At 37.8% G+C, this 14143-nt stretch overlaps 1 protein-coding gene across 16 annotated transcripts in view; it reads right to left on the reverse strand.

Moving 5' to 3' along the window:
• The window catches only part of C13H12orf42 (chromosome 13 C12orf42 homolog), a 222569-nt gene that overhangs the window by 54291 nt on the left and 154135 nt on the right, over positions 1-14143 (reverse strand). For 14 of the 16 annotated variants that reach the window (XM_055236285.2, XM_063614346.1, XM_055236283.2 and 11 more), the window contains one exon: positions 11314-11425. In XM_055236285.2, the coding sequence (XP_055092260.1) occupies positions 11314-11425 (112 nt within the window). Of the gene's footprint in view, positions 1-10445; positions 10541-10815; positions 10944-11313; positions 11426-14143 lie in introns of those variants that run through there. The other 2 variants (XM_055236293.2, XM_063614348.1) reach the window with 2 other exon arrangements.

A 14143-nucleotide genomic window follows, 5' to 3' on the forward strand; every position in this document is an offset into this window, starting at 1 on the left:
CATTTGGGACTCTGAAAACTCCTTCTTTGATCATTGCCATCATACTGGGCCTGGCATCTGACATCATGATCATAACCAGGAGAGAAAAATGAGGGGCTGATGCTCCACTGATGAAGGAATAACATGGAGTCAGTCTTCACCAAAAACTCCAAGTTTCTTTTGTGGATCAGTTTTAACCCCTTTCATTGGCCAGTTCAGCCAGGTGCTATTTTGCTATAGCATTCATTTACAAATAAGGCCAAGTAACAACGTTATTCATGGAATAAATTTAGGTAGCAGTAAGCCTGAGGTTGGTTACCACCACTGAAACTCTGGGTGGTCTTATCAGTTAGCATTTGCTGCATAATAAACCATTCTAACTTTTTAAAATTATTATTTTCCATGATTCTGTGGGCCGACTGGGGTGTTCTGCTCTGAGTCTGCTCATCTTAAGCTGGATATTTTAGGATGACCACCCTTGTATGTCTAAAAATTGGTAGACTGGTTGGTACAGTAGGGGCTTCACTCACATGTCTGCTGTCATTTGGGGTGACGACTTCATGTTTCTCATTATCTTAGGCTCATTCATAGAATGACGTAAGGGTTTCCATCAGCAAGAGGGCAAACCCCAATACGTTTAAATTACCTACTATGTAATATGTTTTAATGTTTCATTAGCCAGAACAAGTCATGTGGTCAAGCTGAGATCCAAGGGATACAGAAATAAACTCCGCCTCTTAATGGGAAGAGTGACATGCAAGAGGCCAATGAATTATCATGGACATTTTTGCAATTTTGTGGCATTTTACTTAATCAAGTCCTAAGAAGAATAGAGAGATCCCAGGGATATGAGATGACTGGAGTTATTCAAGGGCAGCATCTGGAATAAGCCATTTCAGGGGTAAGAGTAATTCATCCAAGTTAATCAAGATAGCAATCTCCAAAAACCCCCGAGACTTTGTGACTGAGTCCATAGAAGACATAAGGCTTATTCTACTCTATATGTTTCTTTCTAAAACTGGTCCTCCCCTAACAATTCTCCAACCCAGTAAATGGCAGTACCATCACCATCACCCATATTGTTTCAAACCAAAAAAAAAAAAAAAAACCTCAAGAATTATTGTAAATGCCTACCTCACCCTTATCTAAATATCTTAATCATTAGTGAAGTTTACTGGTTTTATCCATCTAAAAATTGTCTCCATCCTTCACCCACTCATTCCCATCTGTCATTACCATCATCAGGTTCTTCTTTATCTCTCACTTGGATTTTTACTGTGAACTCCCTGCTTCCTTACTTGTTCCCCCTACAATTAATTATCCAAACAACAACAGTGTGATCAGTTTTTAAAGTAAATAAGAAGTGGTACAGCTCTACCTAAAATCTTGAATAATCTCCCACTGAGCCCAGAAAAAATCCAAAACTCCCCATTGTAACCTAGAAAGCTCTTCATAGTCTGGACCCTGCTTGCCTCTTAATCTCAAATCACACTACTCTTTTGCTTCTTCTGGCCACACTGGTCTCTTTTCTAATTTTTTGGACACATAAATACACACATCTTGTCTCTCTGGCCAAATGTCAATTCCTCAGAGTTCTTCCTTGACCTCCATATCTTAAATGGCCCCAATCCTCTTCAATCTTGGGTTATTCTCATTCAATAATCTATTTTTTATCTCTTTCTTACCTTTTTAAAAAACATCTTAGGTATATAGCTTTTAAAGATCTGGTTCATTGAAGTGTAATTTGTAGAGTAAAATTCACTCTTTTTAATGCCCAGCTATATGTGTTTCATCGAACACACAGATTTGTAACCATTATCAAAATTAAGCTAGAGAACATTTCATCACCTCAGTGAACTCTCCAAAAAGTTTTACAAAAACGGAAATAACCCAAATGTTCTTCAGCTGACAAATAAACAAACTGTAGTGAATTCATACAATGGAAGACCACTTAGCCATAAAAAGGACTATGAATATATATATATACAAGGATGCATTACACTAAATGAGACATTTGATTGAAGAAATTACATGTTGTATAGTTTCATTTATATGTCTTACTGGAAAAGGCAAGATCATAAGGGCATAAAACAAATCAGCATTTGTCAGGGCTGGGGTAGAGAAGGGGTGGATTATGAAGGGGCATGAGACAATTCATCCACCTCTTTTTTCATAGCTTTCATTATAATCTGTAATAATCTTGCTTATTTATTGTTTAGTTATTAATTGTTGCCTTCCTCAAAAGGCATATTCCAAGAGGGCAGGAACCCATCTCTTACTCACTTCTGTGTCTCCAGAAACTAGCATGGTGCCAGTCATTTAACAGGTGTTCGATTATTCTTTGTTGAATGACTTAATGAATATGTAAGCCCTTCCCCAACTTGACCTTCACCCTGAATCCTCAGCTTTAACCCATGATCCTGCCCTGTGAATATTACCTCCTAAGTAGTTCTCCTACTCATCCCCTTTCCCTTACTGCCATATCCATGCCCTTGTTGTTTTTTACTTAGATGATTGTAATAGCCCCAAAAGTAGTTTTCCTACCTACAGTCTTGCCCCTTCAACCACTGTCTCTAACTGCTGCTAACTGCTGCTACATCACTCCCATGCAACTTGATCATATCTAGCAGGAGTTAGAGACAGCGGCTGAAGGGGAAAAACTTAAAAAAAAAAAAAAAGTAATGGTTCCCATTGCCTAGCAACCAACCTAGCTGCGGCTCTTCTCCATTCCCAGGTGCTCAACCCTAATCACCACCTACTAGCAGGGCTCTGCTCCTATCCAGATATGGCTTCCAGAACCACAATGCTGCTCATCTGTCCTAAGGATGACTCCTACCTCCAACTAAGTGAGTCCCTCATTCTGGAGGGTCCCTATTGTCTTCCTAGTCCCTCCCATCAGTGCCTCCTAAATCCCAGCATGCCTAATGGCTTCATGTCTCCAAATCTAAGTCAAATATCAAGGAATTTAGGGCTGTCAGAGCAAATCATGTAATTATAAACTATGTTATTTCTCAAAGTTATACCCATAATCTCAACTCTCAAGATCCTAGTATACCAAATCTTGAAGTCACATATTTTTCTGCTAGTGATAGTGGCAATTATTTTCTCTGTTCCTCCATTGTGTTTTTAAAAGAATAAAGAAGTTGGCATTTACTTTTATTGGGTTACCACAGTAGGCTGGAAATAAGCCTAAATTACTCTTTCCATAAAACTATCAAAAGCAGGTAGGTCAAAATCAACTTTTAATACGTGCCATCAAAGTCATGAAATATGAAATCCATATGATTTTACTGGGCCCTTTGGGGGAATCATTAATGTTCATCAGAGGGCACAAGCTAAATAAGTTAAAGTATATCCATAAAATATATTACTCTGAAGTTGTAAGAAAAATGAATGAGGCTCTGGATTCCATTACCAGTTTACACTCTTGCACCATTTGAGTTTCCAACTGCAAGCCTTTAACAGGGATCTGGGGGGAAAAAAATGGTGTATGGAGGCAGGACAAGATTGAAGCTCTCATTGGGACAGACAGAGCAGCATGTGGAGACCCATCTTATGAACTTTTACTCCAGAGCTACTGCAGAAATATACCAGGAAAGCTGAAAGAATCCACAGACCCTATGAAGAAAGTGGTTTCCTCCCGCAGGACCCAGGAGACAGCCCAAATACTGTGAGCGCCCAAGTTGTGAAAGTGGGAAAGGGGTATTATCTGCCCCTGAACACACACCCTCACTGGGGAACCTGAAGGTCTAGATCAAGGGAAAAGGATTTGACCTTACCTGGAGCTGAGTCAATTTAGAGAGCTGAGTGAAATACAGGGGTAGAGGAAACAGCAGGAAAAGCCCTGTGGGCTCTCTAGGTCCCTGGGAAGCAATTTCTGACTTGCCTCACAGGGGTCCTTGGGGAGGGCTGCCAGAGGTATTGGGAAAAGACCACAGGGAGAAGGAAACCTCCAGCTGAACTTTGTAGCAATTCCAACCCAGTGCGAAATCTCCTGGCCAGAACTCAGAGGAGGGGAATCCAGTAGACTCAACAGGCAGGGAGGTGCAAAAGCCCTAAGTGCTTTCTCAGTTGAGAGGCTGCTAGTCCAGTGAAAGTTCTCAGCCCTGCTCACCCACTGCCTAGAAACAAACCTGGTACCTACGGTGGGAGTGAGATTAGCCTTTTGTGTTGCATGGGAGCTGGGTGAGGCCTGTGACTGCCAGCTTTCCCCCACTTCCCTGACTACCTGCATGACACAGCAGAGGCAGCCATAATCTTCCTGGGAATATAACTCCATTGACCTGGGAATCACACCCCCATCCCCCACAGCAGCTGCAGAAAGACTCACCCAAGGGAAGTCTGAGTTCAGATACACCTAACCCTTCCCCAATCTCATGGTCCTTCTCTACCCACCCTGGTAGCTGAAGACAAAAGGCATATTCTCCTGGGAGTTCTAGAGCCCCCACCTACTGCCTGATCTTCCCTATACTACCACAGCTGATGCCCTCTTGAAAGTGCCACTTCCTGGCAGTAGGCCAACCAGCACAAAAACAGTGCATTAAACAACCAAAATTAAGGATTCTCACAGAGTCCATTTCACCCCCCTGCCACCTCCACTGGAGCAGGTGCTGATATCCACAGCTAAGAGATTTGCAAAAGGTTCACATCACAGGACTCTGTGCAGACAACCCTCAGTACCAGCCTGGAGCTTGGTAGCTCTGCTGGGTGGCTAGATCCAGAAGAGAAGTAACAATCACTACAGCTCAGCTCTCAGGAAGCCACATTGCCAGGAAAAGGGGGAAAGTACTACATCAAGGGAACACCCCATGGAACAAAATAATCTGAACAGCAGCCTTGAACCCCAAATCTTCCCTCTGACATAGCCTACCCAAATGAGAAGGAAACAGAAAAACAATTCTGGTAATATGACAAAACAAGGTTCTTTACCACCCCCAAAAAAAATCACACTAGCTCACCAGCAATGGATCCAAACCAAAAGACAAATCCCTGATTTACCTGAAAAATAATTCAGAAGGTCAATTAAGGAGCACCAGAAAAAGGTGAAGTCCAATTTAAGGAAATCGAAAACATGATACAAGAAATGAAGGGAGAAATCTTCAGTGAAATAGATAGCATAAGAAAAAAATCACAACTTCAGGAAATAAAGGACACACTTAGAGAAATGCAAAAGCTTCTGGAAAGTCTCAGCAATAGAATCAGAAACAGCAGAAGCAAGAACTTCAGAGCTTGAAGACAAGATTTTCAAATTAACCCAATCCAACAAAGACAAAGAAAAAAGAATTTTAAAAAATGAACAACACCTCCAAGAAGTTTGGGATTATGTTAAATGACCAAACCTAAGAATATTGGTGTTCCTGAGGAAGAAGAGAAATCTAAAAGTTTGGAAAACACATCTGGGGGAATAACTGAGGAAACCTTCCCCGGCCTTGCTAGAGACCTAGACATCCAAATACAAGAAGCTCAAAGAACACCTGGGAAATTCATTGTGAAAAGATCATCACCTAGGCACATTGTCATTAGGTTACCTAAAGTCAAGATGAAGGAAAGAATCATAAGAGCCATGAGGCAAAAGCACCAGGTACCCCATGAAGGAAAACCTATCAGATTAACAGCAGATTTCTCAGCAGAAACCTGACAAGCCAGAAGGGATTGGGGACCTATCTTCAGCCTCCCTAAACAAAACAATTATCAGCCAAGAATTTTGGATCCAGTGAAACTAAGCTTCATAAATAAAGGAAAGATACACTATTTTTCAGACAAACAAATGCTGAGGTAATTTGCCACTAACAAGTCAGCACTAAACTGCTAAAAGGAGCTCTAAATCTTGAAAGAAATCCTGGAAACATCAAAACAGGACCTCTTTAAAGCATAAATCTCATAGGAACTATAAAACAAAAATACAGTTAAAGAAGACCAAGGTATACAGGCAATGAATAGCATGATTAATGGATTAGTACCTCACATCTCAATACTGACATTGAAAGTAAATTGCATAAATGCTCCACTTAAAAGATACAGAATTGCAGAATGGATAAGAATTCACCAACCAAGTATCTGCTGCCTTCAAGAGACTCCCCTCACACACAGGACTCACATAAACTTAAAGTAAAGGGGTAGAAAGACATTCCATACAAATGGACACCAAAAGCAAACAGGAATAGCTATTGTTATATCAGACAAAATAAACAATAAAGCAACAGCACTTAAAAAAGACAAAGACATTATGTAATAATAAAAGGCCTTGTCCAACAGGAAAATATCACAATCCTAAACATATATGCACCTGACACTGGAGCTCCCAAATTTATAAAACAGTTACTACTAAATCTAAGAAATGAGATAGAAAGCAACAAAATAATAGTGGAGGACTTCAATACTCCACTGACAGCACTAGACAGGCCATCATGACAGAAAGTCAACAAAGAAACAATGGATTTAAACTATACCATAGAACAAATGGACTTAACAGATATTTACAGAACATTCTACCCAACAACTGCAGAATATACATTCCATTCAACAGTGCATGGAACTCTCTCCAAGATAGACCATGTGATAAGCCACAAAACAAGCCTCAATACATTTAAGAAAGTCGACATTATATCAAGTACTCTCTCAGACCACAGTGGAATAAAACTGGAAATCAACTCCAAAAAGAACCTTCAAAGCCATGCAAATACATGGAAATTAAATAATCTCCTGCTGAATGACCATTGGGTCAACAATGAAATCGATGGAAATTAAAAAAATTCTTTGAACTAAACAATAATAGTGACACAACCTATAAAAATCTCTGGATACAGCAAATATGATGCAAGGAGGAAAGTTTATACTCTTACATGCCTATATCAAAAAGTCTAAAAGAGCACAAATAGACAATCTAAGGTCACACCTCAAGGAACTAGAGAAAAAAGAACAAACCAAACCCAACCCCAGCAGAAAAAAGGAAATAAAAATCAGAACAGAACTAAATGAAATTGAAACAAAAAAGAAATATAAAAATAAATGAATAAAAAGCGGGTTCTTTGAAAAGATAAATAAAATTAATACACCATTAGCAAGATTAACCAAGAAGACAGAAGATCCAAATAAGCTCAGTTGGAAACAAAATGAGAGATATTACAACCAACACCAGAGAAATACAAAATATCATTCAAGGCTAGCACGAACATTTTTACCTACGTAAACTAGAAAACCTAAAGGAGACAGATAAATTCCTAGAAATACACAACCCTCCTAGCTTAAATCAGGAAGAATTAGAAACCCTGAACAGAACAGCAATAAGCAGTGAGATTGAAATTATATTTTAAAAATTACCAGCCAAAAAAAGTCCAGAACCAGGCAGATTCACAGTTGAATTCTAGCAGACATTCAAAGAATTGGTACCAATCCTATTGACATTATTCCACAAGATACAGAAAGAGGGAATCCTCCTTAAATCATTCTATGAAGCCAGTAGCACCCGAATATGAAAATAAGGGACAGGCATAACAAAAAAATACAGACCAATATCCCTGATGAACATAGATGCAAAAATCCTTAACAAAATACTAGCTAAGCAGACCCAACAGCATATCAAAAAGATAATCCACCATGATCAAATGGGTTTCATACCAGGGATGCAGGAATGGTTTAAGATATGCAAGTTGATAAATATGATACACCACATAAACAGAATTAAAAACAAAAATCACATGATAAACTCAATAGATGCAGAAAAAGCATTTGACAAAATCCAATATCCCCTTATGATTAAAGCAAAATTGGCATACAAGCGACATGCCTCAATGTAATAAAAGCCACCTATGACAAATTCACAGCCAACATACTACAGAATGAGGAAAAGTTGAAAGTATTCCCTCTGAGAACTCGAACAAGACAAGGATGCCCACTCTCAACACTTCCATTCAACATAGTACTGGAAGTCCTAGCCAGAGCAATCAGACAAGAGAAATAAATCAAGGGCATCCAAATCAGTAAAAACCAAGTCAAACCTGTTGCTGTTTGCTGATGATATGATTATACACTTAGAAAACCCTAAAGACTCCTTTAGAAAGCTCCTAGAACTGATAAATAAATTCAACAAAGTTTCAGGATACAAAATTAATGTACACAAATCAGTAGCTCTGCTAAACACCAACAGTGACCAAGCTAAGAATCAAATAAAAAACTCAACCCTTTTTACAGTAGCTGCAAAAATAAAATAAAATATGTAGGAATACCTAACCAAGGAGGCAAAAGACCTCTACAAGGAAAACTACAAAATACTGCTGAAATAAACCATAGTTCACATAAACAAATGGAAACACATCCCATGTTCATGGATGGGTAGAATCAATGCTGTGAAAATGACCATACTGCCAAAAGCAATCTACAAATTCAATGCAATTCCCATCAAAATACTGCCATCATTCTTCACAGAACTAGAAAAATCATACGAAACCAAAAAAGAGCCTGCATAGATAAAGCAAGACTAAGCAAAAAGAACAAATCTGGAAGCTTTGCATTACCCAACTTCAAATTATACTATAAGGCCATAGTCACCAAAACAGCATGGTACTAATATAAAAATAGGCACATAGACCAATGGAACAGAATAGAAAACCCAGAGATAAACCTAAATACTTACAGCCAACTGATCTTTGACAAAGCAAACAAAAACATAAAGTGAGGAAAGGACACCCTATTCAACAAATGGTGCTGGGATAATTGGGAAGCCACATGTAGAAGAATGAAACTGGATCCTCATCTCTCACATTATACAAAATTCTACTCAAGATGGATCAAGGAGTTAAATCTAAGACCCAAAACTAAAAATTCCAGAAGATAACATTGGAAAAACCCTTCTAGACATTGGCTTAAGCAAGGATTTCATGACCAAGAACCCAAAAGCAAATGCAATAAAAACAAAGATAAATAGGTAGAACTTAATTAAACTAAAGAGCTTTTGTGTGGCAAAACGAAAAGTCAGCAGAGTAAACAGACAACCCACAGAATGGGAGAAAATCTTCACAATCTATACATCTGACAAAGGACTAATATCCAGAATCTAAAACAAACTCAAACAAATTAGCAAGAAGAAAACAATCCCATCAAGAAATGGGCTAGGGACAATTCTCAAAGATATACAAATGGCCAACAAACATATGAAAAAATGCTCAACATCACTAATAATCAGGGAAATACAAATCAAAACCACAATGTGATACCACCTTACTCCCACAAGAATGGCCATAATCAAAATATAATAGATGTTGGTATGGATGCGGTGAAAAGAGAACACTTCTACACTGCTGGTGGGAAAGTAAACTAGTGCAACCACTATGGAAAATAGTGTGGAGATTCTTTAAAGAACTAAAAGTAGAACTACCATTTGATTCAGCAATCCCACTACTGGGTATCAATTTTACCCATAGGAAAAGAAGTCATTATATGAAAAAGATACTTGGACATGCTTGTTTATATAAGCACAATTCACAGTTTCAAAAATGTGGAACCAGCCCAAATGTCCATCAATCAATGGGTGGATAAACCGTGATATGATGGAATACTACTCAGCCATAAAAAGGAATGAATTAATAGCATTCACAGCAACCTGGATGGGAATGGAGACTATTATTCTAAGTGAAGTAACTCAGGAATGGAAAACCAAACATCGTATGTTCTCACTCATAAGTGGGAGCTAAGCTATGAGGATGCTAAGGCATAAGAATGATAAAGGAACTTTGAGGATTCAGGGGAAATAGTAGGAAGTAGGTGAGGGATAAAAGGCTACAAATTGGGTTCAGTGTATAATGCTCTGGTGATGGGTGCACCAAAATCTCACAAATCACCACTAAAGAACTTACTCATGTAACCAAACACCACCGGTTCCCCAAAAACGTATGGAAATAAAAAAATAAAAGAAAAAATAAAATAAAGAAAGAAAAAAAAAGAAAAATGAATGAGAAAGCACTCAATGCACTGACGTGGGAAGAGCTCCAAGATATAGTGATAAGTGAAGACTGAGGTGCAGAATACTGCTGCTCACCTGTACACTTTCATTTGCTCATAAACACAATTTTTTGCTTAGAGAAAATATTGAAGGATTCTCAAGAAAACAGTGTTTTTCCCATGGGAGAAAGGGGAATGAGGCAGATTGGAGCAGAAGTAGGAAAAAGACTGTCTACTATATACCTCTTTATATTTTTGGTTTTTGAACCATGTAAATGTATTATTCCCCCTGAAAAAAAATTTTCAGTTCTTTTTAAGTAGAATTTGAGTGTGTACCACAATGTGATTCTCAAAAAACTCATTAAAATTACATTACTCCAAGAGTTTGAAACCATTATAAAATCAACAAAACCTTTCAATGGCCCTGATATGAATACATATGCAATGAATTTTATTAGCATATAAATATAAGTGAATGAATAAATACATTCTAAAATAATGCATTGTTCAAATGAAAATGTAGCAGTTACCTGCTTTATCAGTTGTCCTAAAAACTTCATTATCTCTTAGGTAGTAAATTGGACAGGTACATTTAAATATATCCTTTCAGGTCAGTGAAATGGTCCTAAAAATGGAGTTTATGGACAGTCGCAGGTTGTCAAAATCATCTATGGTGACAGTGTTATGGGGAATATAATACAATTATATATCTTTTAGGCTTGACACAAAATGATGTTCTTTTGCTTGCCCTATATCAATTTATTTAAGGAAATCATCCTTCCACTATTCTCTCTCTTTATCTGCCTCTCTCTCTTTTCTCTCTCTCTCTCTCTCTCTCACACACACACACACACATACATTTTGTGTAATTTAAGTGCAGCTGTCAATCAAGTGGCCTACCTCCCCTGCCACAGAAGTAGCAAATGTTGACTGGTGTATTCCATTCTCCCAGCTACCTGGATTCCAGGGGTGAACATAAGACCAAAGTTTGGCCAATCAGAGCCATTGGATAAGCAGTAGAGACTGTTCTGGATGAATGAAACAAGAGGGTTTCTGTACTTTTGAAATTACAAGCTCTCAGAATCGGATATGCCTATAGCTGCCAAGGCATGTTATTGCTATCCTTTTTGAAAATAAACCCAACTTAGTGAAGACAACGGGGAAATTAACAAAATGAAATTAATCATGATATTATTGGTGAACACTGGATCCAGCCATGCCCTAAGCCAGTCCACCTTTGGATTTACTAACTTCATGAGCCAATGAATTCCCTCTTTTGTTGCCATTTTGAAACATAGCACAACTGTTCTTCAATACAATCTTTATGATTATTACCTGTACATATGCCACAGTTTCTTTGGAAACTCTGGTCTGTCTTGGGATTATGTCTTAATTTACCTGGAAAATTCAGAAAGTGTAGACCACGAAATTTAAGAGATTCAGAGAAATTCTTCATGTGATTAATGAATCTGGAGCAGGGTACTGCAGTTCTTTCATAATGAGGGATGTGCTGTAAGATAGAGGAGAAAAATACACAAAAAAATTAGGTTAATGGCTCCAAAATAATTCATGCCACCTAGCACTCTTACTTCCCTAAAGTGAGTGATATTTTTAAAATATTTTTGTTTCTTTATTCTTTAAATGAAACAATCCTGAAAACAATCACAGTTAACTCTAGTTACCTTTACATGCACATTCCTCTTATGTATTCATTAAAGAGGCTAATTAACTTAATTATTTGTTCTTTGAAAAAAATCTTATTCAGTTACACTATATGCTAGATATTATTCTAGACAGTGGGGATACAAGAGGAGAAGTCTCTGCCCTCATGAAATTGACATATGAGTGGAGAGTGACAAAAAAAAAACAAATATATCTACAATAGATTGGATGGTGATTTTTCTATTGCTAAGATGAAAAATATAAATAAGAGATACATTTTCATACAGGGTGACATGAAAAAAAAGATTCACAGGCTCAGATGGAGTAGCCATGTGAGGTCTTGGATGAGAGTCATTCCAAGCACAGGGAACAGCCAGTGTGTGAAAGAATGGAGAGGCAGGGGATAGGGAAGGGGGTCAGAAGGTGGGGGAAAGGAGGCTCTTAAATCAAGCTTTGTCACCTTGAAATGGCAAAAACAGAAAATAAAGAGGAGAAAGAGCTACAAAGATATTGGACAAATAATATGAAATAAGGTCATAAGTAAGGATCCAATTTGATTTAAATCAAAAACTATTCATTCTAAAACCTAAAACTATAAAAACCCAGAAAGATAACCTAGGCAATATCATTCTGGACATAGGACTTAGCAAAGATTTCAAGAGAAACACACCAAAAGCAATTGCAACAAAAACAAAAATTGACAAATGGGATCTAATTAAACTAAATAGCTTCTACACAGTAAAAGAAACTATCAACGGAGTAAACAGACAACCTACAGAATAGGAGAAAGTATTTGCAAACTATGCTTCCAACAATGGTCTAATACCCAGAATCTATGAGGAACTGAAACAAATTTACAAGTAAAAAACAAACAACTCCATTAAAAAGTGGACAAAGGACCTGAACAGAAACTTTTCAAAATAAGACATACATGTGGCCAACAAGCACAAGAAAAAATGCTCAACGTCACTAATCATTAGAGAAATGCAAATCAAAACCACAATGAAATACCATCTCACACCAGTTAGAATGGCTATTACCAAAAAGTCAAAGAATAACAGATGCAAGATTGCAGAGAAAAGGGAACACTTATACACTGCTGGTGGGAGTGTAATTTAGTTCAGCCATTGTGGAAAGCAGTATGGCAACTTCTCAAAGAACTTAAAATAGAATTATCATTTGATCCAGCAATCACAATAGATATATATATACCCAAAGGAATATAAATCATTCTAACATAAAGACACATGCACATATGTCTTCCTTGCAGCACTATTCACAATAGCAAAGACATGGAATCAACCCAAATGCCTATCAGTGTTGGACTGGATAAAGAAAATGTGGTACATATACACCATGGAATACTATGCAGCCATAAAAAAGAATGAGATCATGTTTTTTGCACCAATATGGATGAAGCCAGAGGCCATTGTCTGAAGCAAACTAACACAGGAACAGAAGCCCAAATACCACATGTTCTCACTTATAAGTGGAAGCTAAAAATAAAAAAACATGGATACTAGAAGGGAAACAAGAGGCACTAGGGCCTACTTGAGGGTGGAGTGGAGGAGGAGGGAAAAAATCAGAAAAAATACCCTATGGGATACTTTGCTTATTAAGTGGTGAGGAAGTTGTCTGTACACCAAACCCCTGTGGTACACAGTTCACCGTATAATAAACCTCCACATGTACTCCTGAACTAAAATAAAAGTTAAAAATTAATAATATAAATAAATAAAAACCACTCATTACACATGTAATCAGAACCAACTTCCCATTGGTTTGACGTGTAATTTTTATTGTTTGGATATGATTAGATATTATCGATTCAGATGATTTGGATATTGTATAAATTTGGATATTGGATATTAATGTATGGATAGTACTATTTGGATATTGTGAATATTACGTGTTCAGGATAGCATTAACTTACTGAGTCTGTACAAGATCAAATCATCCCTGCATAAGCAATAGTATCCTATTGAAAGGGTAAGATTTTCATCTTGTCACCTCATACGGCCTATCACTCACCCAACTCTACCCAACCCCTGAGGAAAAGGTTTGTGTCTCAAACCAGAAAAAAGCTAAGTGGGAGGTTCCTAGGAGGGCACTGGAGTAGGAACCCTCTCTTTTCCATTACTGTGGGTCAAGGAGGCAGAGACGGACGCTTAAGAAGACACACACCTCTTAAATGGCAAGAGGTAGCTGGGACTTGAGAGACCCAGTCCAGTTGTACCAGACATGGAGCTTGGGAGGTTAACTAAGGAAGGGTCAGAAACCCCTTCTTTATAAGACTTTTTTGCTGCTAGCATTTTCTTTCTTTATATTTGCTTGATATTGAGTAAAGTCTTTTTTAAAAATCATCACAGATGAGCTAAAATAAGTGAAAGGGAGAGAATTTCTACCATTTTAAAGAAAAAGGAGTACCACGGGAACAGCAGTGATTCCAAGAGAGGGCTTAAGAGAAAGTGAAATGAGAGAAAAACGATTTTCCTGACTTGGTTAGAGCCACTGTCCATCTGGACAGCATGTGCGCGTGGGCAATCTTGGAGGTAACAACTCAGAG

Source organism: Symphalangus syndactylus, chromosome 13 (genome assembly GCF_028878055.3).
Source record: "Symphalangus syndactylus isolate Jambi chromosome 13, NHGRI_mSymSyn1-v2.1_pri, whole genome shotgun sequence".
NCBI lineage: Eukaryota > Metazoa > Chordata > Mammalia > Primates > Hylobatidae > Symphalangus > Symphalangus syndactylus.